Source organism: Callithrix jacchus, chromosome 12 (assembly GCF_049354715.1).
Source record: "Callithrix jacchus isolate 240 chromosome 12, calJac240_pri, whole genome shotgun sequence".
NCBI classification, from domain to species: domain Eukaryota; kingdom Metazoa; phylum Chordata; class Mammalia; order Primates; family Cebidae; genus Callithrix; species Callithrix jacchus.
In genome coordinates this window covers 123,513,904-123,541,779 of record NC_133513.1, presented here as the reverse complement: position 1 = coordinate 123,541,779, position 27,876 = coordinate 123,513,904, and the positions used below count along the sequence as shown (strand labels likewise).

The 27,876-nt window shown below is 54.8% G+C and overlaps 1 protein-coding gene across 1 annotated transcript in view; it reads right to left on the bottom strand.

Annotated features, from left to right (window-relative positions):
• Positions 1-13,262: 13,262 nt before the first annotated feature.
• The window catches only part of GLRX3 (glutaredoxin 3), a 71,429-nt gene continuing 56,815 nt past the window's right edge, over positions 13,263-27,876 (bottom strand). The window contains exon 11 of the mRNA XM_054243484.2: positions 13,263-16,186. Within this exon, the coding sequence (XP_054099459.1) occupies positions 16,163-16,186 (24 nt within the window). The 3' untranslated portion in view covers positions 13,263-16,162. The remainder of the gene's footprint in view (positions 16,187-27,876) is intronic.

Here is a 27,876-nt window from a genome sequence, read left to right as displayed (position 1 = left end):
CATTGCCTGAACCTAGGAGGCCAAGGCTGCTGTGATCACAACACTGCATTCAGTCTGGGTGACAGAGAGAGACACTTTCACAAAAAATAATAATAATAATTAAAAACACAACCACCTTATGATCCAGCCATTCCACTTCTGAATATATACTCAAAGAAATGAAAAACAGAGCCTTGAAGAGACATTTGCACAGCCGTGTTCCTCACAGCACTATTCACAGTAGCCCACATGTGGAAACAACCTAAGTGTCTATCAGTGGAGAAATGGATACACAGAACGTGGTACATCCATAGGATGGAATCGTGTTCAGCCTTAACAAGGAAAGAAATTATTACAAAAATTAGCTGGGTGTGGTGGCGCGTGCCTGTAGTCCCAGCTATTCAGGAGGCGGAGGCAGGAGAACTGCTTGAACCCAGGAGGCAGAAGTTGCAGTGAGCCGAGATCGTGACACTGCAATCCAGACAGAGCAAGACTCTGTCTCAAAAGAAAAAAAAAAAAGGAAATTCTAATACATGCTACAACTTGGATGAACTTTGAAGACATTATGCTAAGTCAAATGAGCCTGTCACAAGAGACAAATGTCTTATGATTCCACTCATCTGAGGCCCTAGAGTCATCAAATTCATAGACAAAAAGTAGAGTGTGGCTGCCAGAGACAAAGGGAGGGGCACGGGGAGCCACAGGGAGGGGCGCGGGGAGCCACAGGGAGGGGCGCAGGGAGCCACAGGGAGGGGCGGAGGGGCGCGGGGAGCCACGGGGAGGGGCGCGGGGAACCACAGGGAGGGGCGGAGGGGCACAGGGAGCCACGGGGAGGGGCACGGGGAGCCACAGGGAGGGGCGGAGGGGCGCAGGGAGCCACGGGGAGGGGCGCGGGGAGCCATGTTGAATGGGAACAGAGCTCCAACCAGGGAAGAAGGAAGCATTCTGGAGGTGGAGGACGGTGATGGCTGCTCAGCGTTGTGGGTGTGTTGATGCCATATGCAACTGTACATTTAAAATTCATTAAAGTGGTACATGTTGCATCATGTAAACTTTACCACAATAAATAAAAGAAAATCGAAAAGAAAAAAGAGAAGAGACAGGCACGCAGGAGGAACGGAGATGCTGGGAAACAGTGAACCTGGAAGAGGAGGCACAGTGGGGCAGGGCACAGGGCAGCCGGAGGGAGAGCCCAGCAGCTGCGGGTCCAGAGAACCACAAAAGCACCCCCAGAGAAGAGCTGGCACTGGGCAACATTCTTCAATTCCCACAGAGAAAGCTTGGTGCCAGGTGCAACCATGCCAGTCCAGCAAGGACGTTCCCCTCCCCATCCCCAGAGTGAAGGGCTGAAAGCTGCAGCCAGCAAGGGGTGATGACAGGGCAGCCACCCAGGCACCAGCACCTCCCTCCCTTCAGCATAACACCATCTTCTGCCTAAGAGCTCCAGAATGTGCTTCCCCAGCACCCGCCCATCACAGCGCTCAAAAAAAGGGGGGGTTCTAAGCTGGGCATGGTGGCTCACACCTGTAATGCCAGCGCTTTGGGAGGGAGAGGCAGGAGGATTACCTGAGGTCAGGAGTTCGAGACCAGCCTGCCCAACATGGTGAAATCTCATGTCTACTAAAAATATAAAAAATGAGCCGGGCGTGGTGGTGGGTTCCTATAATCCCAGCTACTCGGGAGACTGAGGCAGGAGAATCGCTTGAATCCGAGAAGCAGAGGTTGCAGTGAGCCAAGATCGCACCACTGCACTGCAGCCTGGGCGACAAAGCAAGACTCTGGCTCAAAAAAAGGGGGGATGAATTCTAGAAAATGATACCTACTGCACGTTATTTCTGCCTTGCAATTTTAAAACCTACATTTGTATTATAGAACATTTTAAAACACACAGAAAAAATGGAAGTTGTAACTACACTACCCAGAAATGCCCCTCCAACACTTTGGTGAATGGTGTGTATACACTTCCGCAGACTCAGCGGTGTACACACATATGTGTAGGCACCCACAGACATATTCACGTGTACTATTTTTATTTCTCATCTTTAACCAAAATGAGATTTACTGTGTCTGCTCTTTTGATTTAGAGCTTTTCCCAAATGACTAACTCTTCCTTTTTTGAATGTTGTATTCTAATGACCGCATAATACGCCGCTATAAGGCTCAGCTGTGTTTCATTTGGACTAATGCATAATGGAGAACACTCGGGCTATTTCCAGTTTCCGATTCCAACACTGCAGAGCTGTGCACCCTCTCAGCCGAGCCTAGAGGACATTCAGAATTCATTCCTAGCTGAGAAATCCATAGCTCAAAGGGCACTTGCATGCCCCTGGATGTATGTCACCCTCCAGAAAAGCCACGCCAAGTCCTACTCCAGAGGCAGTGTGTGACAAAGTCGGAAAGGAAATCAACTTTGACTCAATTAAATTGGCTAAATAAACCCATACGAAGCAAGGGAACAAAATGAAGGCAGCCAGGACAGGATGCAACACCCCAGGGCCTGTGGGGATTCCCAAGGTTGTCTGTCCAAAAACTCACTGGATTTTGCTGTCAACTTGGAACTGATGTTCAGTGCAAACAGGCTGCAACTAACTGAGGAAGCAACTTCCAGTGAAGAGCCTGTGCCCCTGCTGGGCTCCCCCACCAGCCAAGGCCACAGCTGGCCAGGCCAGGCTAGGACACCCAGGAGGGCCAGGCCAGCCATTCACCTCTTGGGTTCTCTTGACCTCCGGGGAATCTGGAGCTGGTTTTTGTAGAGCCATCGGTGAGCGGGACCAGTCCTGCGACCCCAGCCTACAGGGGCACATCAAAGGCCCCACCCCCCAGCCTACTTCTGTGGTGCTGACAACATTGATTCTGTGTCAGAAGTTACCAGGATTCTGTTTCAATGGATGATCTTGCAGCTGACCCCTGGAATATATTATTAATGAACGCCACATCTCCAACAGCTGGTACAGCCCTCTCAGGGCAGTGCACATCTCCTGGGCCCCAGGGCACAGAACCAGAAGCCCAGAAGGCCCAAGGAGGCAGCAGTCTCCAGTTGTGTCCAGCACCACCATCATCAGGCCCTAACCCAAAACACCCATCCCCAGCTACTGCATGTGTACCTCCTGGGCTGAGGCCCTAGCGGTGAAACGCATGCACAGCAAGGGCTCCACCCCAGAAGGAGCACATACAGTAGCTGGGGATGGGGCCCAGGAACCTGCGTTTTCCACAAAGCCCCTACTAAACCAGGTGGCCCCTGAGTTGGAGTCCCCACCTTCGGGGGCACTGCTGCATGTCAGCTTTCTCTCTGGTTTTCTTCTCTTTTTCCTTTTTTTCTTTTTCAAATTCAGCTGGCTAAAACATCAACCAGTATTTTTGAAATATGTGCACTATATACCAAGGGCCAGCGACAATAGGACTGCTAGATGGACACACTATATACCGAGGACCAGCGGCAATAGGACTCTTAGATGGACACACTATATACTGAGGACCAGAGGTGACAGGACTCTTAGATGGACACACTATATACTGAGGACCAGCGGCGACAGGACTGTTAGATGGACACACTATATACTGAGGGCTTTGAATTCAGTCCTGTTTTGGGGTCTCCGTTCTAACCTCCGCCTGTTTCCTTGACATGCACAGTAAAACCCAAGGAGGAATCCACCACATGGAACATTGTGTCCCAGAAAGTCCTTCAGGAAAACAGCTGCTGGGAGGGCGAGAAACTGGACTTCACTCCCCATCCCGAGGCCCTGCACAGACCCTCCTGGTGACCTCCGTAGCAGAGGGAGTTCATCTAAGCCACAGAGCATGAACCAGAGGAGGTCAGGGACGAACAGGGTCCTATGCCTTTGTTTGAGTTTTACAATTGCATGGTATGCCTTTCATTCGGAGTCAATTCAGAATTCGCAAAAGGACATGGGTCTATAGACTTAGGAAAGGCCCCCGAGACTCCCCTGTAATCTCACCGGCCGTTCCAAGCCACACTGGGCCTGAGACCCTGCAGGCTGAGGGTCCGGGTGCTGGAGAGGCGCCTCCCTCCCCAGGCCTGTCCCAGGCCCAGCGGCATCCCGCAAGCTCAGGAGGCTTAGCGGGAGCAAGGGTTCTGGTGGGAATGGAGTGAACTCACAGGTGAGCAGCCCTAGCCCCAAAGGCTGAGTTCCTGACTCCGTCCACCCACAGTCTAAAGCAAGCGGTGACACAGCCCCGGGCGGTGAGACCTCGCGAGTTCTTTAGCTGTTTCCCCCCTTCACTTACCAGTCAGAATGGGCCGTGATGCCAAGTTTTCTTTTTCTTGAGCCTAGGCTGCCTGTGACAAGGCCCAAGTCACAGACGGGGTGGCTTAGGGTCTCGTGTTCCCTCTCCCCTTTGCCTCACCCCTTTCTTCCTTTCAAGGATCCAAATTCCACTCAATCTGACCACGCTTCCTGAGCCCTCGCTGCTCAGCGCCCCAGAGAAAGTCCAGGCCAGTAACCAAGTTCCCCTCCAGCTTCCCCCAGCGTTGGGGAAAATTTTCAGGCAGACAAGCTCTGACTGTACCAGATGTCCCAGCAGGACCTGCTAATACGAATCCATTAGTGAATATTTACTAGAAGTTTTCAAGTACATGCCCTTAATTTTGCCAGTTAAGTTCCCAACTGCTATGGTAATGGGCACTGTAAAATCCTAGGGCAATAAAAGCCATTAGATTTACCACAGCTGGGAAAGGCCCGGGGTGGGGGCGGGGCTGTTCAGGTCAGGACTCATTCTCACATTTGTTTATTCCAAAGAGCGATGTCTGTTTCTGTGTCCAGCCCTGTGCTGGGTGCTGGGGACTAGCGGGGGACGATGGGAGATCAGTGAGCCCCGTCCTGCCACAGGAGGTCAGAGCAGGAGAATGAGGGGACTGTGAATGCCCCTGGGTGCTGGAGGCTGTCTGGAGGCAGGGTCCCCAGTGGGAGGGAAGGTGGGCCTGATGGGAACGTCCCGCCCCCCCCACCTGGGAACCCTGTCCATCAGGCACAGCAGATGCTGGCTGGGGCCCCTGGAAATGCTTCATTTCTGGCAACAAACAAAATACTGAACTTCTTCACTATGCTCGTCTTTGCACCAATGCAGACGTAAAATACAATTTTTAATGTTTTTGTAGAGGAAGGGCCCAGGAACGTCATCAGGAGGCCCTGGGAAGGGTCCAGGCAGGGGTGCGAGGAGAACTCTGATGCAGCCCAGACCACGGAGCTCCCCCACCTGCCCCCACCATGCCTCCTGAGAGACACGGGGAGTCTCCTCCGGAGACACGCCTCCCGAGAGACATGGAGCATGTCTCCAGCAGAGAGAACAGTGTGAGAGGGCGGACACTCCCTCAGCGGCGCCCCCAAGGAGGAAGAGCCGTCCAGAGCAGGGAGCTAGTTCTGACCTGGGAGAGTGTTGGAGGAAGCAGCCCCTCCCACTACTTGCATCCTGGGGTCTCCAGGGCTACCGACCAGCCCCAACAGCACATCACCCACAGACTGGTGTGTTTACACAAAGCAGGCAGCCCCAGGGCTGAGTGGCCCCCAGGGCTGTGTGTGGCTGCAGGCAGGGTGATCACCCTTGCACCCTCATCCCTCCAGACACACACATCAGCCAGCAGCCTTGGAAGAGAATCGGCCTCCCCAGGGACCAGCAGCTCTACAGAAAATACCCCAGCTCACCCACTCCAGGCCAAGGGCTGGAACAAAAGGGGAGGGAATGGTCCACACAGGCACCATTGAGGGTGGGGTCCCCACCTTGTTACACCCAAAGTCAAGCCAAGCCCATTAAGGGGAATTAGGCCCAGCCTTGTCAAGGACCAAGCTCTGGAAGTCAGGCTGGCTGCGCTGCAGGACGGTCAGCACCTGGAGCCCCACCCCAGGTTGAGGCAATCCATTGGATGAAGGACAAGCACCTGTGGGAAGGGCTTGCAGGAGTAAGGGGCGGCGGAGGCTGACACCGGAGTTTCTCGTCCCACCTCAGTCACTGCTAGGGTTTTCCTTTGCCTACGAAATAAAGTCCTCTTGTTTCATCATGGGGTTGAAAATCAAAGAAAAATGGCCCGTGTGCGTCTCAATCAATTTAGAGGTTTCGTTTGCCAAGGAAAAAGGCACAAAACCACAGGGCCGTGCTTTTTCCAAAGAGGGTCTGGAGACGCCAGCCTTCAAAGGGGAAACTGGGCAGCGGGGGAAGGAGGAAACAAAGATAATGGGCTTGCTTTTGAGGCTTTGATCAGCGTTCACTGCATCCATATTTTACCTGGAAAAGAGTGGGTAGAGGAGCAGTCAACTGTGCATTTGTCTGGCGCTCAGTGAAACTGCATTTTTACATAAGATAAACAGAGGAGCCGTCAGATGTACATTTGTCTCGGGTGAGTAGAGGGATGACTTCTAGTCCATCTTTGTCCCTACTGTGCAGATAAGCTGTTCATTTACACTGTCAGGGCGAAATTCAACAGAAGTTTGTTTTAGGGTAAAGATCTCGGGGACTGAAAGGAGCTTCCTTGTGAGGAGCCCCCACGGGGAGGTAGGCGGCCTCCATCTTTGCAGCTATTTAGGAACAAACTGGGAGGCGGTTTTGCACGGTCTGGTTCCCAGGCTTGACTTTTTTCTTTGGCACAGTGAGTTCGGGGTTCTGAGATTCTAGCTTTCCTTGCACAGGGTTCACATCCTCAGCCCAAATTATCTTCCCTGCCTAACAAACTTCACCTTGTTCTCTTCCTCCGGTTCCCAAACGCTGGATGTTCACCTACACTCTCAATGCCACATGCATCTTGGTTGAGGTGGTGAATCGAACGGTGGCCCCAAAGGGACACGTCCACATCCTACCCCCAGAATCTATGACTATGACCTTATTTGGAAATAGGGTCTCTGTAGATGTCATGAAGGGTCTCAAGGAGGAATCATCTCAGATTACTGGGTGGGTCTGCAATCCAATAACAGGTGTCCTTTTAAGAGACAGAAGAGCAGACACTGTACAGAGGGCCCCATGAAGACGGAAATGGAGGTTGCACTTCTCCTGCCAGGGCCAAGGATCGGCTGGAGCTCCGGCTGTGGGAAGTGGGGAAGGACCCTCCCCTGGGCCTCCGGAAGGGGCACAGCCCTGCAGACACCTTGACTTCAGACTTCTGGCTTGCAGAGCTGTGAGAGAATAAATTGCCATTATTTTAAACCACCCAATTGTGATAACTTGTCATGGCAGCCCCAGGAAACGAATACAGTTGACAAACATGCAGCGCGGCCCGGGTGAAGCCAATACCTGTCATTAGACTCCCGCCGAGACAGGCACACCTGGGGAGGGAAATACCAGGAAGAAGGTACTCACTCCCGCACCGACCCCTGAGCAAGTCGGGAAAGGAAGGAGGCCTATTAAAAGCAGGAGGTTGCAAAGCCCATGGTCTTGGGGGGGGGGGGCAAATTCCAGGGCCTCTTTCTGCAACCCACATGCCAAACATTCAGAATTGCTTGTTCCAGGGAAGCACTGTCATGGACTTGGGGTGTTGTTTTTAAAACAGCTATAGAATTGCAGAACAACACACATTTTAAGGTAACCTAAAATCACTGGGCCTGGTTTTGTGAAATCTGTACAGGCTGCTAGTGAAGAGGGGCTGGGTCCAGGTGGCTGGCCCCCGAACTCTGGGTTTGGACCCCTGATGGCTCCGCACTGACCATCCCCACAGGCCACAGACCATGTGGCCTGCAGAACATCTGGGAACACTCAGGCAGGTGCCTTGAGCTAAACAATCCTCTCTAAGAAACACACACAGAGTCTTCTGGGATTGCCATCCATTTCAGGCTGTATTACTTTGGGGATTTTTTTTTCAGAGCAACAAATTTGTATTTTCTAAAGATGTGAAAAATTTCAAACAAAAGCAATGATGAAATATACATGAACATTGCCGTACATGGCTTTTCAGTTGGGAAAATGTCCTCATACTTCCAAGAGCTGTTTCACAGGGTTGTGTGCTGAGAACCATATGATTAGGTTATAGTACAAGAGAAACAACATTCACAGAAAGCACGAATCCAATAACCACATCAGGATCGGGAAACAGCCTTGTACTAACCAACAAGGAAATGCGAGAGCTGGACCCTGGGCACAAAACGAGGAATCGGTGACCCTGCACTGAAATCACTGCCTGAGCCAGGCACTGAAGCTCAAGCCTGGCTGGAGGACATTGTGCTGCCCAGGAGGACACATGCCCCCTGCTTCACGGGGGACACCTCTGAGCACCTCCCTGTCTTGTTGCAGCCATGTCACAGTTCAACCCTCACTCTGCCCCGACTGCTCCCATGCCTCTCACAGGCATCGCTCCTGAGCCTTCTCAATAAACACCCTATGCAAATCTTCATCTCTGAGTCTTCTTCCCAGGAATCAGGCCTGTCCTAGATGAATAATGCACATTCCAGTTTCAGGGATTCTGTTTTCTCCTCAGTCTTCCTTGAGATTCTGAACTCTCCCTCCTTAAAGTTGTTTTCACATTGTACTGTTATTTCCATTTCCTTGGGTTTCCCTTTTCCCACCTGTACTGTCTCCTGATTGTTTCTCAGGGCTGTGAGTTTCCTCTTGTGATTGGCAGTTTTTGTTTGCAGTATCTCACGTGGACATTGCTCCTCTCAGCTGACTCTGTGGTCGCCTCGGCCTGGCCCCACAGGTTGCATGGTTAACAGCAGCTCCTCCGATAAGCATTTGAGGCTTGGAAAGCCTGGCTGGCCACTCCATCTGGCCCCCAGTCCCTTGAACCCACTGCTTCAGCCTCTGCTCACCCCCATAGGCCTTCTTGTGCCTGGGCCTGCAGTCTGCCCTTGCTTTTAAATGTGGTTCTTTCTTCTTTTTTAAAACAGTTTACTTATCATACCCTGTGTTAGGAGCAGAGGGGAGAGGATGACTCCTGGCTGCACTCCCTCACCTGGGCTCAGAAGTCCAGCCCAGTCTTCAACAGACAGATCTCCATGTTAAAAGCTTCACCTGCACTTAGAGTCAAAGTCACCCTGCCTCCTCTAAGTTGTGGCCATCAGTCTTACTTCTGCCCTCCGAAGCCGCCTGGAAAAATTTCCGCTCCTCCTGCATGTGAAGTCCTTCCAACAGGTGTTGGCTGATGGTGTTCCCCATGCCTTTCCTCGATGAAACATCCCCATTCTGCCCAAAGCACGGGCAGAATGAAACCTTTCATCCACGTGGAATCCTTCCCTAGATGCACTTCCATTTGTCAATTAATATTTAATTCTCTTAATGTAATTGTCTTCATATAATTCTCAGTACAGGCATTTCTATCTCTACTGGAAGACTCTCAATTTCATTGCCAGAATATTTCCATGTGCAAAGAGTTGTGCACCCCAGCCTAGAAACACCCCACACCGTCCCCAAGAGATGGCCCACCTGCCCTCATCGGGGTATCCCAGAGATGGGACATGCTGACTCACCAGCCAAGTCTCAGGCCACTGGACAGACACTGAGCATATTGGTTTTTTTCTTGTTTTTTGTTTTCTTTTTTTTTTTTTTTATTGAGACGGAGTCTCACTGTCACCCAGGCTGGAGTGCAGTGGTGTGATCTCGGATCACTGCAACCTCAGCCTCCCAAGTAGCTGGAACTACAGGCACGCGCCACCACACCCGGCTAATTTTTGTATTTTTAGTAGAGACGGGTTTCACCATGTTGGCCAGGCTGGTCTCAAACTTCTGACCTCGTGATCTGCCCACCTCGGCCTCCCAAATGCTGGGATTACAGGCGTGAGCCACTGCTCCTGGCCTGGTTTTGAAGTCTTCCTCCAATCTGATGATGAACATACAAGAACATCTGTTAGGACATTCCTTCTCAGTGAAAAGTGAGGGCAGGAGAGGGGTGGGGAGCAGGCACCTGAACACCCATCAGGTAAAGATATGGGGAAACACAGCGAGGTAGATCACGCCATGGCAAAGAGCAAATCCAAAAATGCTGACAATGTCTCTCTAGGGACACAAACATGTCCACTGCATGCTGCTGCCCTGAGAGAGAGAGAGGGGGGGAGAGAGAGAGAGAGAGAGAGAGAGCGGGGAGAGAGAGAGAGAGAGAGAGAGAGAGAGAGAGAGAGAGAGAGAGAGAGTGAGAGTGTGTGTGCAGGCGTTTTTATACATATGTCTTTGTGTTTGTAAATACATAGAAAAAAAGATCTCAAGTCTAGATTCTAGATGAAGCCTGCCCACAGCTGGAGATCCTTTCTCCCTGCAGAAGACCAGAGTGGGCAGAGCAGAGAGTGCAGCTTTCCATTCGTTTTATACATAATTACCTCGGTATTGTCTGAACTTCAATGAGCATGCATTACCTTTGGAATTTATAAAGAAAAAGGAAAACATATTCTCCAAGGCCACATCCCAATGAATAACAGTTCTAATAGCACAGTGAGTGCCTGCCGTCTGCAGACCTGAGCTGAAGGCACCACGTGCCCGCACCTGCTGCCCACCCCACCGCGCAGCCTGCAGCAGGAACCACTGTTCCCTTCAGCAGAAGGAAAAGCGAGGCCACGTGGTTCACCCAGGCTACACAGCACAAGGCGTGCAGGGCCGGGACTGGCATCCCAAGAATCCAACCAGGAGCCCATACACCCGATCTCTGCTTCCCGTGACCCCAGGACTCCCTGCCTGCTGAGGGCCTCTTCAACCTGAACTTGAGCAGAATCCAACCAGGAGCCCATACGCCCGACCTCTGCTTCCCGTGACCCCAGGACTCCCTGCCTGCTGAGGGCCTCTTCAACCTGAACTTGAGCAGAATCCAACCAGGAGCCCATACGCCCGACCTCTGCTTCCCGTGACCCCAGGACTCCCTGCCTGCTGAGGGCCTCTTCAACCTGAACTGGAGCAGACAGCTTTTAACCAATGCACAAGAGGCCTGGAGTGTCCTGCACAGCAGCCCCCTCCTCAAGTGGCACCCGCACACCCAGCTCGCACATGGGCCCTCGGGGCCCTGGTGACAGCCTCACACATCTGTGTTCAGGGAACTCAGCACAGGGCCCCACAGCAAACACATGAGAAACCCACATTCTGTAATAGAATGTTCTAAAATTAATTCCACAAATGCCTTGACAAACATTCTGTATGAAGCTCAGCACATGAATATCCTGCTGTTTCTGAATATGCACCTTGGTCATGTGACTTTGATCAAGATTCTCAGATTCTTCGCTTCTCAGATGTCTCCCAAACATAATGAAGGACACCTCCCAAGGTTGTCCTGAGGAGCCCTTGAGAAGTAAAGCTATGGGAGGACATGGCCCGAGGAAGCGTTTCAATAGCCCGCATAGGGTTCATGGTTGTCGTTCAGCTGGCCCCTTGTTGAGAGCTGGGGGTGGCAGGTGCTGGGACCTCATGAAGCGTCATTGCCATTTAGTGACATGAACCTGAAGCCTCACTCCCCCAAAGCAGACCCCAGGCCTCACAGAGGGCAGCGCTAAGTGACATTCCCCATGTTTGATGACTGTGACACCAAAATGCGAAGGCCAGGCATGTTCCATGTGACAGTCCCTCTTGTCTTAAACATGGCCACAACAGCCTGCCTACCCTGATGTAGTGCAGAAATCAACCTTGGACGAGCACCCCCCTAGGCAGAATGGAGAACCCTGGACCCTCCTGTAGAAAGAAATAGGGAGGGCCCCGCCCCAGCCTCAGCAGGTAGCATAGGGAGAGCCCCGCCCCAGCCTCAGCAGGTGGCATAGGGAGGGCCCCGCCCCAGCCTCAGCATGTGGCATAGAGAGAGCCCCGCCCCAGCCTCAGCAGGTGGCATAGGGAGGGCCCCGCCCCAGCCTCAGCATGTGGCATAGAGAGGGCCCCGCCCCGGCCTCAGCAGGTGGCATAGGGAAGGCCCCGCCGCGGCCTCAGCAGGTGGCATAGAGAGGGCCCCGCCCCAGCCTCAGCAGGTGGCATAGGGAGGGCCCCGCCCCAGCCTCAGCAGGTGGCATAGAGAGGGCCCCGCCCCGGCCTCAGCAGGCGGTCATTCCACCTACTCCTCTCATAACCACCTCTCCAAGCACATCCCAGCCCAGGCACCTCTCAGGTGAACGTAAATGCTGCTCTGCACGGAAGATTCCTGACTCCGGTCCAGGCACCGCATCTGCTTGCTGAGGTAATTAACAGAATGAGAGTAATGAAGCAGACAAAAGAAGCGAACGCCACTCACTATGGCAGCAGCGAGAGGAAAACAGAGCCCCTTGAAGTTCTGAATCGGACTCAAGTGAACCTACTTATCAGCGTCTCATTTAATACCCCCATTCCTTTGGAAAATAAATTTCCATAATTCTTTCCTCAATTAGACCAATAAACTGTTACTTAAGTGTCTTTCTCTTAAAAGTTTTTCTAACTCCTCACTCTCAGCTCCTAAAGCCAAATGCCCACATTCAGAAACTTGGTGAGGCAGGGATGGAGATTTTAAATTCTCTCTGTCCTCAGTCCCCTCCTCCCTCCTCCCCTCCTCCCCTCCTCCCCTCCTCCCCTCCTCCCCTCCTCCCCTCCTCCCCATCCGGGTCTCCTCCTCCCCTTTCTTCCCTCTCCTTGGACCAAGGCTGGGCCTGGCTGAGGCACTCAAGAGGCACTCAAGAGGCCCTGGTGGGAGAAGGCCGGTGTGAGGCCCAGGCCCTCTACTGACCAGCAGAGCCACTGACCACTGCCCGGCGGAGCATGAGTACCCCAAAAAAGTGGGAGGATGCACACGGGCTGCTGTGAGAGCCCAGGGAGGCCACAGGTGAGAAATACCTGTAGTGCATTCAAACCAAACTCATGTTGCAAACACCCAAAGTGTTCCTGGGACCAGCACGCTGCTCTGCCTCACCCAGTCCCCCTCCCACCACCCCAGGGCTCAGGGAGGCCTGGGCTCTAAGGGAAGCCGTCAGCACGTGGGGCTCAGATCAGCAGACCTGGGCTCCACCGCCTGCTACCTGCCATCGCACCTGTCCTTACCTCTCTGAATCTTCATTTCCTGTCCGCACACCAGGAGTCCTGGGCATCCCTAGTCATCCTCAGTTCTGCTGTGACACTAAAGTGCACACAAACTGCCAGCTTGGTGCCCGGAACGCCCAAGCCGTGAAGTGGCCCCAGACTAAGTCTGCGCACCCTGAAACGCAGACGCTCCTCTCACCTAAGTGCCCGGAGGAGGCAGGGTCAGCCGGGGACTTGTCTGCTGGAAGCATCCAGACCCTCAGCTGTTGACAGAGAAAGGCCGAGCAACCCGCACTTGATGAGGAGGCTTTAACTGCTAACTTTGATGCATCTTTCCAATACCCTAAACCCCTGATGAAGATGTGCACAAGAGGAACAGACGCAATTAGAAAGAGAGGCTCTTGTTTCATTCTATTCAGAATCGGCTTTATTGTACTTATTTATAAAACCTGCACATTTTCAAAGTCAAGGAACACAGAAAGGGAAACACGCTGTGCCAGAGGACATCACATGCCCTTATCTTTGCAGGAAAATGAGGACAAACGCATGAGATCAATCTCATTGCCCACTGAGTAGTGAACCTCCACAAGAAACAGAAAGATGTCCCAAGTTTGTCTTTACAACAAGTGCCCTCATAAGCTCCTTCACAAACACTTCGTGACCTTCAGCAACTTGGCAAAGTCTCCTGTCCAGGATTTCCGATTGAAATAACAGGACTTAGGATGCTGTAATGTCAGACTCCCAACGTGCTCTCATGCCTTGGCTGCCAGGGTCAGAAGGCCGGGCAGCTCAGGAGCACCGTGCCCAAGCATCTTCATCTGGGGCTGGCTGGGGCAGGACCCACCATGCCCAACCTGCTGTGCCCTGCCCACTAGGACTTTGCAGCACAGCACAGTGCATTCTGGATGCCACCAGGAGGGCCTATGTGATTGCCCCTGCCAAGAGCCCAGGGTAGTCAACAGACCATGCCCATGGCACCCAACTTAGAAGAAAGGATGCCTCATGCTCTACCCACTGCCCACTATCCACAGTGGTGTGGAGGGCACTGCCACCCTGAACACAAGTGAGGTAACCATTCAAAAAAATCAATGAACCCCTGAGCCAGAACAGGCACTCTGGACTTCCAGCCCCTGCAGCACACAGAGACCCTTTAGCTGACCACCAGGTCTGAGACAGCTGAGCAAGCCCATGGGCACAGGGCACAGGCCTTGCCTCTGCCCACCAGGGCAGAAGACAGCGGCTGAGCCAGTGCACAGAACTCAGAGGGTGAAGTGACACTCTGCCCTTCAGAGCACCAGACATGAGACAGAATCACACATGCAGGAGCCACTTCATTACCAGCCTGGTACCTGCAAGCCCCAGGGGCCCCAGGAGGAGAAGAGGAGACAGAAGGAGAGAAGTGGGGAGGGAGGGTGACGGTGGCCAGTCTTTGAATCGACCAAGCAAAGAGAAAGAACAGCCTGAAGAGGTTTCCCTAGTGCCGCCTCACACATGGGGCATTACAGGCCTAGGCTCGGGGTCTCCAGAGGACTGAGGGGAAAACTCACGGAACCCCAGCAGTCGCAGGCAGACAGGCCAGGCAGGTTGGGCTGACTGCCGACAGAGCCACCCCCGGGGACTCGGGGATAACTGAGCTCATCCCCTCTTCTGCCTGGGGGTGGGAGTGGCATCTTCCAGGGGCTCTGGCTGATCCCTTCCTCTGACAGACCCAAGAGCCACTGCAGCCAGGCCGGGACCAGCGTCCAGCCCCTCCCCGGTGCCCCGTGACCACCACCTGCTGGGTCCCTCTGTTTCCTCACCTGGGAAACAGGAAGCTGACCCGCCACCCACGGTGCTGCATTCTCTGAGTCTAAAACAAGAGAATATGGAAAGGTCTTGGTGCATCATCGTCAGGGCGACATTGTTACAACGAGGCACTGGAACAGAAAACAAAACCCACTGGTGCATGCTCCCGGCACGCCACTGCTGCAGACCAGGCCTGCAAGCCCTCCCGGAAGCTGACCTAGAAATGCGCCACCTAGACCTAGACCAACAATCTGCACCTGCAGCTGAGTGCACGAGACCTGACATTCCCGGGCAGCAAAAACAAAGCCAGGGCCAGAGGGGAACTGGGTAGTGCCGGCTTCAGATGTGTGTGCAGGAGTGAGAGACAGAGCTGCATGAAGCCTGCACCCGCTACGGTCACCTGCCCTCCGTGGAGAGGACACTGGGAGGAAAATCCCCAGCAGTGGAAGAAGACATCAAGGAACTTACTGTGTTTCTCCTGGCAGGGGTTCCAGGCAGAGGAAAATGCTTTCTGTGAAAATTCAGAACCATGGCCCTGCTGTAAGTGTGGGATTTAAATCCACACCTCTACAGGGCCTGGGAAACCCCACAGAGGAGAGTGAAGTCGGAGTACCCCAGGCAGGTGGTGGCCTCAGGTACTTGGCAGAGGCAACATGTAAAGGGCTCATCCTAAACCCAGGCTTCACACCCTGTCACAGACGAAGCGAGCTACCTTGAAACTGCCAAACGCACAAGGAAACAGACACAGCGAGTGAGTCAGGGAAACAGATCATAGAATCTGGTCTCCAGGAACCCCGGAGAATGGAGTCATGAAATATGAATATAAACTCCATATATTTACGATCTGTAAACCAATAAGGGATGTGCTGGGAGGCCGGGCGTGGTGCTTCACGCCTGTAATCCCAGCACTGTGGGAGGCCGAGGTGGACGGATCTCCTGAGGTCAGGAGTTCGAGACCAGCCTGGCCAACATGGTGAAACCCGCCCCCATCTCTACTATAAATACAAAAAAGAATTAGCTGGGCATGGTGCACACACCTGTAATCCCAGCTACTTGGGAGGCTGAGGCAGGAGAATTGCTTGAACCCAGTGAGCTGAGATCACACCACTGCACTCCAGCCAGGGCGACAGAGTAAGACTCCGTCTCAAAAACAAGAAAAGAGCTGTGCTGGCGGAAGGGCTCAGGCTGGCGCAGAGTCAGCAGAGGGCAGCAGAGGGCAGCAGAGGGCAGCAGACTCCCTCTTCCCGGAGAGCAGCGCTTCCCAGACTCTCCACTTCTGGATTCCAGGTCAGGGGGCCACCTCCAGGCTGTCCTCATTTCTAAACTCTTCCGTGACAGCGGGAAGGAATGTGGGCATGAGGATGGCCCTGATGGCAGAGGCAACTTCTTGCCCTGATCCCAGCTGCCCAGGGGAGTCGCACAGAAGCGGCCCCGCGGGAGGTCCAGAGCCCACATCAGTCGCAGCCACGTCCTTGTCCACCTGCCCGGATGAGGTCTCCCAGCCTTTCCATGGGCCACTCTATCTGCTGCTCCCAAGGTGGAACTGGAAGTATGATAAAAAGGACAACAAGTCATCAAGAAAAGGCCAAGCAAGATGTGGAAAAATCACATAGAGCTTTTAGAAGTGAAAAATACAATGATTAAAATTAGAAGTGTCATGATGGGCCAAGTCAGAGACTGGGCCCAGTGAAGGGAATCGGCGAGCTACAAGGTCAGCCTGAGAACGTTTCCCAGAGAGAACAAGAGACGCAAAATACAACACGGAGAGCAGAATGCGGAGGCCGACCGTAAATCCAACGGAAGTCTCAGAAGAAGAGAACCGGGGAGAGAAGATAGCTAACATTTCCCAGAACAGATGACACATGAATTCTCAAATGCGGGAACTACCTCATGTCCCAAACAGAGCAGGTTTTTTTAAATTCACAATTAGACACATACTGACATTGCTGAACACCAAAGACAATGAGAAGATCTTACAAACAGCCAGAGAAGAAAGCTCACCCACCCAGGAATGACAGTTACGACCACCGACTTCCCCACGGCAGCTCTGAAGGTATAAAAGAAGAGTCTCAAATGGCTCAAGAAAATAACCAGCAGTCCACGTTTTCACATACAGCTATGTCACAGTTCCAGAAGGAAGGGCCGGTAAAGCTGTATTGATGCAAACGACACTGAGGAAAATGGTGCCAGCAGATTCTCACTATGGAACTTCTAAAAGATTAATTCAGGAACACGGAAAGTGATCCAGGAGGAAGGTCCGAGCTGTAAGAAGGAATGAGATGTTCTCAGAAAGGTAAGTGTGTTGATAAATGTAAGCAAATGTCGCCTGAGTAAAACAATAAAAATGACTAACATGAGACATTTAAAGGCAAGTGGAGACAGAGGATGGCAGAGGCGAAGAGAGGGCTAGCCGGACCCTCCAGCACCTGGAGGGTGGAGGAGCTCCCACTGCACACGGCCACGCATCACTCGCCTGCCAGCTGAGTGTGGTGGGGGCGGGGGGGACTGTTTTCTTCCAATATTTCAGAACACATTTTTAAAAGAAATAGAGATCACATGAAGGAAAAGAATAAAAAGAAAGGAAAAAGCCACCGTGGACATGAATGAGAAAGATCTCAGGCAGCCACAGAAAGAGCAGGACAGCAGACGCCCGGTTGCTCTCACACCTGCCCTCCCCAAGGAAAAGGCACCACCAAGATCCAGCGCCATCTTTCCTCCGTTCTCGGGCCAGCCAAGGGGTGCCCAGGGCAGAAGGATGGAGAGACAGACCAGGGTTTCCCCGTGCAATGGAGCAGCACTCAGACCTGAACTTCAGCTGGTCCCGAGGCATCTGCTGTGTGGAGGCAGCTCCACAGTGCCAGGCTCAGCAAAGGAGGCTGCATGCCGGGGTATCCCAGTCAGGAAGACCCGCAGAGGCAGGAATGCACTCCCAGCTTCCGGGAAGCGGCGGCTTGGTGGGCATGGGCTTCTCTTTGGGGTGACGAAAGGCCTTGGAACTAGACAAAAGCGGTGGCTGTACAACACTGTAAATGTACAAGAAGCCCCCAACTTGCTTGCTTTAAAATGGTGAGCTTTATGTTATGTGAATTTTACTTCCACTGGGGGGATAAAATCGAAGGCCCTGAGGGGAGTCCACTTGGGGAGGTGGAGAGTGGTGGGTTCTTCAGCCCCTCCACTTCTAGGATTCTGGGATGCCGCTTGTCAAGAAAACCTGGCATCAGATCCTTAAGGCAGGGGCTGGAGAAACCCTCCCATCAAGGAAACCGCCCTGGGCTCTTCCAGCAGCAGCCCCACCTGAGACTGAATGATGGCGGCAGGCTCTGGTGGAAAAGGTTTTGAGGTGAAAAGGGCGGAAGGAGGCAGGAGGTTCGTGATGAGGAAACGGGGAACAGGTGCTCCCCTCCCCCCAGTCACTGACCCCAGGTAAACAGGCCTCGTGCTGGAAGTCTTAGGAAACCTATTTTTGGGTATTTGCTGTGTTTAAATGTTTCCCTCCTGACACAGAAATTCTATCAGGGTGCCAGCAGCAAGGCAGGGGCCAAGACCCAGGGAAAGTCCCCGGGGAAACTAAGGCAGGGGCATGGTCTGTGAGACGAGGGCCATCAGCTGTGAAGATGCCTAGTCACAGGCATGCTGGTACCTGTCACCCTCCCTTGCACTGTCAGGGCTGGCGAGGGCCTGGGGCAGACAGAGCCTGAGAATGCCCATCCTGGCAGCCTGGGCTGGTGGGGGCAGGCAGGCAGTGTGGGGCAGGTGGGCAGAGATGGACAAGCCGGGAGGGCAGGGATGGACGGAGGACAGCCAGGGCTGATGAGAATGGACAGGGGCAGGCGGAGGCGGGAGGGGCAGGCAGGCCTTTCTCGAGCCAATCTTCTGCAGCTTAAAGAAAAAAAAAAAAACTACATCTGCTGAATATTTTTGTACAATTCATACAATAAGAGCATTAAAAATAACCAGTGGGAATTACTTTGACTTTCAAGAAGCCCTCTTAAAAGGCGACTGAGCTGAGAAGGTCCTCATGGGAGGTTAACAGTAAGATCTTCCATATATTAAACACTGATTAAGCATTAGTAATGAATGGGAATTCTCAGTTCTCTATTGGAAACAGGTTAACTGCAGAGTTTGAAGAAATCAGAGGAGGTCAGGTGTTTCTTCCCTGCTACCATTAGCAATGGGCCACAGCCACCAGCAGCATGTGACAGTTTGTCAGTGACGACAAAACTGACAGAGGACTCCCAAGGGACCTCAGGGCACTGCACAGCAGCGAGGGTACACCTGGCACCACAGCACCATGTGGGCTGTGTGGGCACCGTGTGGGCCATTCAGGCTGTGTGGGCTGTGCAGGGGCTGTGTGGGCACCGTGTGGGCTGTGCAGGGGCTGTGTGGGCACCGTGTGGGCTGTGCAGGCACCACATGGGCTGTGCGCTCTGTGTGGCTACCGTGTGGGCTGTGTGGATTGTGAGGGTACCATGCGGGTTGTGTAAGCTATGTGGGCTCTATGTAGGCTGTGTGGGCTGTGCGGGCACCGTGTGGGCTGTGCGGGCACCATGCAGGCTGTACGTTGTGTGGGCACCACGTGGGCTGTGCTCTCTCTGTGGGCACTGTGTGAGCTGTGCGCTCTGTGTGGGCACTGTGGGCTGTGTGGGCATCACGGGGGCTGTGCTTTCTGTGTGGGCACTGCAGGCTGTGTGGGCATCATGTGGGATGTGCACTCTGTGTGGGGACTGTGTGGGCTAAGCAGGCCTCATGTGAGCTGTGAACTCTGTGTGGGCACCATAAGGGTTGTGCGCTCTGTGTGGGCACTGTGAGGGCTGTGCGGGCATCATGCAGGCTGTGCGCTGTGTGGGCACCATGTGGGCTGTGCGGGCACCATGCGGGCTGTGTGCTCTGTGTGGGCACCATGTGGGCTGTGCGGGCACTGTGCAGGCTGTGCAGGCACCATGCAGGCTGTGTGGGCACCATGTGGGCTGTGTGGGCTGTGCAGGCACCATGCAGGCTGTGTGGGCACCATGCGGGCTGTGCGGGCACTGTGCAGGCTGTGTGGGCACCGTGCGGGCTGTGTGGGTACCATGCGGGCTGTGTGGGCACTGTGCAGGCTGTGTGGGCACCATGCGGGCTGTGTGGGCACTGTGCAGGCTGTGCAGGCACCATGCAGGCTGTGTGGGCACCATGTGGGCTGTGCGGGCACTGTGCAGGCTGTGCGGGCACTGTGCAGGCTGTGCAGGCACCATGCAGGCTGTGTGGGCACCATGTGGGCTGTGTGGGCTGTGCAGGCACTATGTGGGCCGTGTGGGCACCATGTGGGCTGTGTGGGCTGTGCAGGCACTATGTGGGCTGTGTGGGCACCATGTGGGCTGTGTGGGCTGTGCAGGCACCATGCGGGCTGTGTGGGCACCATGTGGGCTGTGTGGGCTGTGCAGGCACTATGTGGGCTGTGTGGGCTGTGCAGGCACCATGCGGGCTGTGTGGGCACCATGTGGGCTGTGTGGGCAGTGCAGGCACTGTGTGGGCTGTGTGGGCTGTGCAGGCACCATGTGGGCTGTGTGGGCTGTGCAGGCACCATGTGGGCTGTGTGGGCACCATGTGGGCTGTGTGGGCTGTGCAGGCACCATGTGGGCTGTGTGGGCACCATGTGGGCTGTGTGGGCTGTGTGGGCACTGTGCAGGCTGTGTGGGCACCATGCGGGCTGTGTGGGCACCATGTGGGCTGTGTGGGCTGTGCAGGCACCATGCGGGCTGTGTGGGCACCATGTGGGCTGTGTGGGCTGTGCAGGCACTATGTGGGCTGTGTGGGCTGTGCAGGCACCATGCGGGCTGTGTGGGCACCATGTGGGCTGTGTGGGCAGTGCAGGCACTGTGTGGGCTGTGTGGGCTGTGCAGGCACCATGTGGGCTGTGTGGGCTGTGCAGGCACCATGTGGGCTGTGTGGGCACCATGTGGGCTGTGTGGGCTGTGCAGGCACCATGTGGGCTGTGTGGGCACCATGTGGGCTGTGTGGGCTGTGTGGGCACTGTGCAGGCTGTGTGGGCACCATGCGGGCTGTGTGGGCACCATGCGGGCTGTGTGGGCACCATGTGGGCTGTGTGGGCTGTGCAGGTACCATGCAGGCTGTGTGGGCACCATGCGGGCTGTGCGGGCACCATGTGGGCTGTGTGGGCTGTGCAGGCACTATGTGGGCTGTCTGCTCTGTGTGAACCCACCTTCCTCCAGGGCTGGTGCCAGCTGCCTGATGAAATCCAGCTTCCAGATCCTGTCTTGGTGTCTGCCTCTGGAGGCCACTCCCAGGGACACTGACTCTGGCATGGAAATTAGCCCAGGGCTTTATCAAGGACACGGTAGGACAAACAGGGTAGCAGTGTGGGGGGAGGGGGAGGCAGCAAGGAGCTGGGGCAGCCCACTGTGGGTGGCCCACCAAGGCCCCACCTTCCTCTTTCAGAGCAGCCAGGCTGGGTCTCTGCACCCCTAGATGACTCATCTCGGGGTGCAGACACCTCAGGCAGGGCGGGGCAGTTCTGCAGCCTCATGAGTAATGGTGCCCCCCATGGACTAAGGTGAGCTCGCCAAGCAGGAACGAGCAGTCACCACCCCTGCATTTTGAGACCTAGATGAAAACACTCACATGACCTCACCAAGCTTCCTGCCAGCGCCATTCCTAAGTGTCGGTGTTCGTCCTCACTGCTGTCAGCAGCAGGAGGTGGCAGTGCTGTCCCTGTTTGCTGAAGGAAACACAGGGATGAATGGGCAAGGACACACCCAAGGCCCTGAGACCTGAGGCCTGACCTGCTTGCCACGGACGCGCTCCACCTCCTGCACGCGCTGCTGTGAGAATCAGTAATAGCACCAGTCAATACGTTCCCAGGTTTATGGGAGACACAGGATTAATGCTAAAACGAAACAGACCAAGGCATATGGATTTTCAAATGTTTTAAATTGTGGTAAAATGCACAGAACATACGTGTTTCCAACTTAACCATTTCAAGTGCGCAGCTCAGTGGCATTCAGGTCATCCGCGTTTTCAACCCTTGCCACCACCCCCCTCTAGAACCGCTTCATCTTCCCAAATGGAAACTGTCCCCGTCAAACACCTGCTCCCCGTTCTCCCTCCCCGGCCCCAGCAGCCACCCTTCTATTTCCTATGAGTCTAACTCCTCTGGGACCTCATGGAGGTGCAATTGAACAGTATCTGTCCTTCCTGACTGTCTGGTTTTCCAGAGCAGAGTCCTCAGGTGCACCCACGTTGCAGCCTGGGTCAGAGCTTAATTTTTTTAAGACTGAATAACACAGCATTGTGTGTGGGCATGCACATATTTAAAAACAGAAAGCAGTCCTCAGCCTTCAAGGTTGCCACAAGGCCAGAGCTCCCCCCACCTTCCCACACCCCCCAACTCCCAGCCCATAGGAAAGGCTGGTGAGGGCACAGGGCCTCAGGCCAGGACAGCTGTGACCTTCGGCTGTAGATGATCCTCCCCCTTCCCCCTCCTCCTCCCCCACCTCTCCCCCGAGACACCGTCCTCTGGGACCACCGCACACATGGCCCTGAGAGCAGCCTTCAAACTAATAAAAGCAAAAGAGGTTCTAGGTTGCTCCTGATGAAATGTGGACCCCTGACATCTGTTGGAAGGAGCAGCTCATTCCGAAAGGTGGCACTAACTTCCTGTTATCCTTGCAGAAAGAACTGCATCGCCCTTGGGCTGGTCCTGGCATTGCCCATACCCAGTGTGCCACTGACAGGTGGGGACAACGGAAATGATGACTGGGCCCCTCTCTGGCCCTGTTGCCATGGCCAGGCCCTGGGCCTTCCCCAAGGTGGGTGCTGCCAGCTGCAGAAGCTGTAAGACCCCCAGACAGACACGGTGTGAAAAGCGGCTTCCGAGGCCACAGCCAGGAGGCATTGTGGGAGCAGGGGCAACGCTCGATGCCCAGGTCTTTTCATATTTGAAAAAGCCGAAAACCCATAACCCCACGCCCCTGCAGAGCACCATCTGAGAAAACTCTGGAGTAAGGCCATCTACAAAGCAATGGACTCCAAATTAGACACAGTGCCGGCCCCTGCCTGCCTCCGAGGCTGCCCCTGCCCCACGAAGTTATGGTGAACATGGCTAAGGGCTGGGGTGCGGCACAGGTGGCTTCCCTGCACCAACCCCTACTGCCCGAGGCTGCCTTGCCACTCACTGTTTTGGGGCAAATCTTATTCCTTCAGTAACACAGGAGATTTCTGAAAGCGGGGAATGTCCTATCTTTTTCTTTCTTGTTTTTCAGAGACGGGGTCCTACCACATTGCCCAGGCTGATCTCGAACTCCTGGGCTCAAGGAATCCTCCTGCCTCTGATTCCCAAAATGCTGGGCATTACAGGCATGGGTCACTGCATCCAGCAGGTCTTATCTTTCTTTTCACTCCCTGAAACTCACATGGAACATGCTAGAATGAAATAAATTCAATTGCCAGATTCTGCACTTTCCCCTGCAGCTGCAGATATTCTGAGGAAAGGGGCACTGACTGGGATGGCAAATCAGAAGGCCATGGGGAACAGTTTCTGCCCAGCTCTGCCAGCAGCTCCCTGGAGGGCCTGGACAAGCCACCCGCCTTCTCTGGCCTCAGTTTCCCCACATGGGTCACCTCTCATCTAAGACCCTCAGATACTCCATCTCCTGAGTGGCAGGAGCGCTGGCCGCCCCATGCGTGGATGGCCTCCTTCCTTTCGGGCAGCACATCATCCGGGGAGCCAGGCCCTGCCCTGCAGGGCTGAATCGGCACCATCCCAGATGGTCACGGGGTCCCCTGCCCTTCCGCCAGAGATGGAGTCGGGGCAGTCACCCCAGATGGCCAAAGTCAAGGGAAGGCTGCAGGTACCCAGGGTGGCTGGTCTACCTGCCTTTCTGCCTGGAGTGCAGCTTCAGGAAGAGCAGAAGCCTGAAGGATCACTGACGCCTCCAGACTGATGAGCAAGGTGACGCAGGAGCTGGGAGGACCCAGGCCCCAGGAGTAGGCACACTGAGGCCAGAAGCTCTCCCACGTCGGTGTTCCCCCACACGCTCCATGCTACCTGGCATGCATCGCTCAGCACTGCCCCGGCTGGTCCCCCTAAGATGTTTGAAGAGGCTCCACCCCACCACCCCTCCCATCTGTGGATGCGACTGCACAGGGCCCACTGCACAGGTAAGTCCTGGCAGGAACACAGCAGCCCTCTTCTCTCTGGGCACAGACACTCCCCAAGGGCAATTGAAAGCAGAAATCTGCTGGAATGGGGTGAAGGGGTCTGTAGGGGGTGTGAAAACATGAGTTCACACCTCAGCCAGCCATCCTGAGATACACAGATACCTTCGAATCGGACCTCACTCTAGGTACAAAGCAGGTAGAATGTGATCACGGCAGTGTTCCGACTTTCCACCTTCAGGGATGCCTTGTAAGTCCCTCTGGGCATGGTGAGATTTTTATAAGGCTCTCAAGTCTCCCTTTTAAGTGAAGTAAAGGCTAAAAACCAGTGCCTTTTACAAGCAGAGCTTTAAGACCTGAAGCCACCACCTGCTTTTGGTGCAGTCTTTCAGGAAAAGGAGGGCCTTCGGTGGCCGCCTGGTGATAGCACACTGGGCAGAGGAAGAAAGGGGCCAGCCAGGGCCACCTGGAGCCCATGGAGTCAGGACCCCTGGAACCTGGTCCTGGGGCAGCAGTGCATCGTTGCAGCCTGGGTGTCCAGGAACTCATGATTAAAAGGTAAAGGATGTGTTAGGAGTGATGAGACTTTTATACACATGTTTATGAAAAGAGCATCGGGGACCATGTCCCTCTAGTGAAAGGGCATTTCCATTAACTCGCCCGACTCTGTAATGCACAATGCACTTACAAGTAATGAAACCAAATTGCTTTCAGTGTTCTGCAGCTCAGACTTTTCACTGAGACCCAGTGAGCTTTTTATCGGAATATCATCTTACTGAGTGCCTCTTTAGAGGAAGTTGCCACAGTAAATCCAGGTGTGCTGTGAAACCTCTAGATGAAATTTTCTTTCCCTACCTGTAGCTTAGGGATGAAACAGAATATGTTTCTCAAAAAGATCCAACACATTTGCCACTGGTCAAAAATTTGGTGTCTTTTTCACAATTTGTATTTTTACCTATATTCGAAATCAGTTATATTTTGGCACAGGGAGCCAAATATGTTGTTGGCAAAAAAAAAATTTTCTTTGAGAAGGAATCTTGCTGTTGCCCAGGCTGGAGTGCAGTGGCATGATCTCGGCTCACTGCAACCTCCACCTCCCAGGTTCAAGTGATTCTCTTACCTCAGCCTCCCGAGTAGCTGGGACTACAGACACATGCCACCTCTCCTGGCTAATTTTTGTATTTTTAGTTGAGATGGGGTTTCACCATGTTGACCAGGCTGGTCTTGAACTCCTAACCTCAGGTGATCTGCCCACCTCAAAGCACTGGGATTATAGGCATGAGTCACCACACCCAACCCGAGCAAAATTCTTAATGAGCAGCTTGTCACTATGTTGTTGACTTTTGTGCTTAGGGGGAAGGATATGCCACCATACTTGGATTTAAAGGACAACCACAGAATCTGGCACCTCAGCCAGGTGATTCTCCCCCACCAGGTGATGCTCCACCTCCATCACATGATGTTCCCCACCCAGGTAATGCTCCCCCACCAGGCGATGCTCACCGCCAGGTGATGCTCCCCCACCAGGCAATGCTCCCCCCCAGGTGATGCTCCCCCACCAGGTGATGCTCCCCGACCAGGTGATGCTCCCCCCCAGGTGATGCTCCCCCACCAGGCAATGCTCCCCTCCAAGGTGATGCTCCCCCACCAGGCAATGCTCCCCTCCAAGGTGATGCTCCCCCATCAGGCAATGTTCCCCACACAGGTGATGTTCCCCCCCAAGGTGATGCTTCCCCTACCAGGTGATGCTCCCCCCTCAGGTGATGCTGCCCCCCATGATGCTCCCCCACCAGATGTTGCTCTCCCCGAGGTGATGCTCCCCCTCAAGTGATGGTCCCCCACCAGGCGATGTTCCCCTCCAAGTGGTGCTCCCCTCCAAGGTGATGCTCCCCCATCAGGCAATGTTCCCCACACAGGTGATGCTCCCCCCCATGATGCTCCCCCACCAGATGACGCTCTCCCCAAGGTGATGCTCCCCCTCAAGTGATGGTCCCCCGCCAGGCGATGCTCCCCCCCAGGTGGTGCTCCCCACCAGGTGATGGTCCCCCGCCAGGCGATGCTCCCCCCCAGGTGGTGCTCCCCACCAGGTGATGGTCCCCTGCCAGGCGATGCTCCCCTCCAGGTGGTGCTCCCCACCAGGTGATGGTCCCCCGCCAGGCGATGCTCCCCTCCAGGTGGTGCTCCCCCCTAGGTGATGCTCCCCCGCCAGGCGATGCTCCCCTCCAGGTGGTGCTCCCCACCAGGCCATGCTCCCCTCCAAGGTGGTGCTCCCCCACCAGGTGATGCTCCTCCCCAAGGTGATGCTCCCCCTCAAGTGATGGTCCCCCGCCAGGCGATGCTCCCCCCCAGGTGGGGCTCCCCCCAGGTGATGCTCCCCCGCCAGGCGATGCTCCCCTCCAGGTGGTGCTCCCCCCTAGGTGATGCTCCCCCGCCAGGCGATGCTCCCCTCCAGGTGGTGCTCCCCGCCAGGCGATGCTCCCCTCCAGGTGGTGCTCCCCGCCAGGTGATGCTCCCCCCCAGGTGATGCTCCCCCACCAGGCAATGCTCCCCCCTAGGTGATGTTCCCCCCCCAGGCAATGCTCCCCCGCCAGGCGATGCTCCCCCCCAGGCGGTGCTCCCCCCCAGGTGGTGCTCCCCCCCAGGTGATGGTCCCCCGCCAGGCGATGCTCCCCTCCAGGTGGTGCTCCCCCCCAGGTGATGTTCCCCCCCAGGTGGTGCTCCCCCCCAGGTGGTGCTCCCCACCAGGCGATGCTCCCCCCCAGGTGGTGCTCCCCACCAGGCCATGCTCCTGTGTGGTTTCTACTCTGCAGAACAGCTACTCAGTTGAGCTGGAAGATCACTCCCCATTATGGCTGTTAGTGGAGAAGGTGGTAGCAGCATTATCCCTCTCCAACAGAATAATTTTTATGTCAAGCATCTCTGCCATAAGCAGTAGAAGAAATCAGTCCCCAGTTTGTATCCTAATAAAGGAAAGCTTTTCTCTGCTCACACTGTGATGAGGCCCTGCCCAGAGAAGAATGCTCCATTGAACCCCCCATTCAAGGCTGACCTAGAGGACTGGAGGCAGACAAGGAATGTGAGGGACAAGGAATGTCCCCTCCCTTGGAGAGGGGCAGCCTGTCAGCCCTGACTGGTGCTCAGTCCACACCATGATGCTGCTACTGGGAGAGCTGGAATGCTCTGCAGGTCATGGGTTGATAGCGGCCAGGCTGGATGCCCACCACGGCCTGTGTCAGGCGAGCTCAGGCCTTGGTGCCACACTCTGGCCTGCTGTGTGGTGCCATGGATGCCACAGGCTCCTGGAGTGGAGGACAGCCACTCCCAGATAGTGGCTACACAACATGCTCCCTGCAACATTCTGCAGCTGAGGGTGCTGTGTGAGCATCCCTGGAGTCTCTCCTAGGCAGCAGAGCCATCCACGCTCTGTCAGGGGTGGACACTCCAGGCCTGGACCCCTGCCCTGGCGCCCATCTGGGCTCAGGTCCTGGCACTCCACAACATTGTAGGGGTCACCAGCAGGATGCTGGAAACGGGCAAGCATCTTCTCACATACATGTATGCACACGTAAAAACACACTTGTGCGTATGTGTTTTTACGCACATGCACACACATCCATACACCCACGAGTTTACACACCCACGCACATGCATGGGCACCCACACACACATGCGCTCCGGTGCTGCTCATCTCCCCGCAGCTTAGCTGTGCTGGTGAGGAGAGCGGCCACCAGGCTTCTCTCCCTGCAGCCTGACACTTCCCCAATGCACCTTCGCAGCCCCGACTAAGAGGCGAAGCCGCTCCCCACCCCTGGACACTGGACATGGCACTAGCTGCAGCCTGGGCTCCAGAGGCTCACACATGCCCACTTGCCATCCTGGACCCTGTGAGCTCCCTGAGGACAAGCCCAAGCCAGCTGGGGGGAGGAGGAGAGGCCTCATGGAGCCCAGCTGAGCTGTCAAGCTGGGGCTGTCCCCGAGCAGCCAAGCCAGTGTGAGTGCCCTGCCAAGCACAGTCCCCAGGCCTAAGCTGGCAGCAGACAGGAGCAGAGAACCAGGGCAGGGGTTCAGATCATGGTTACT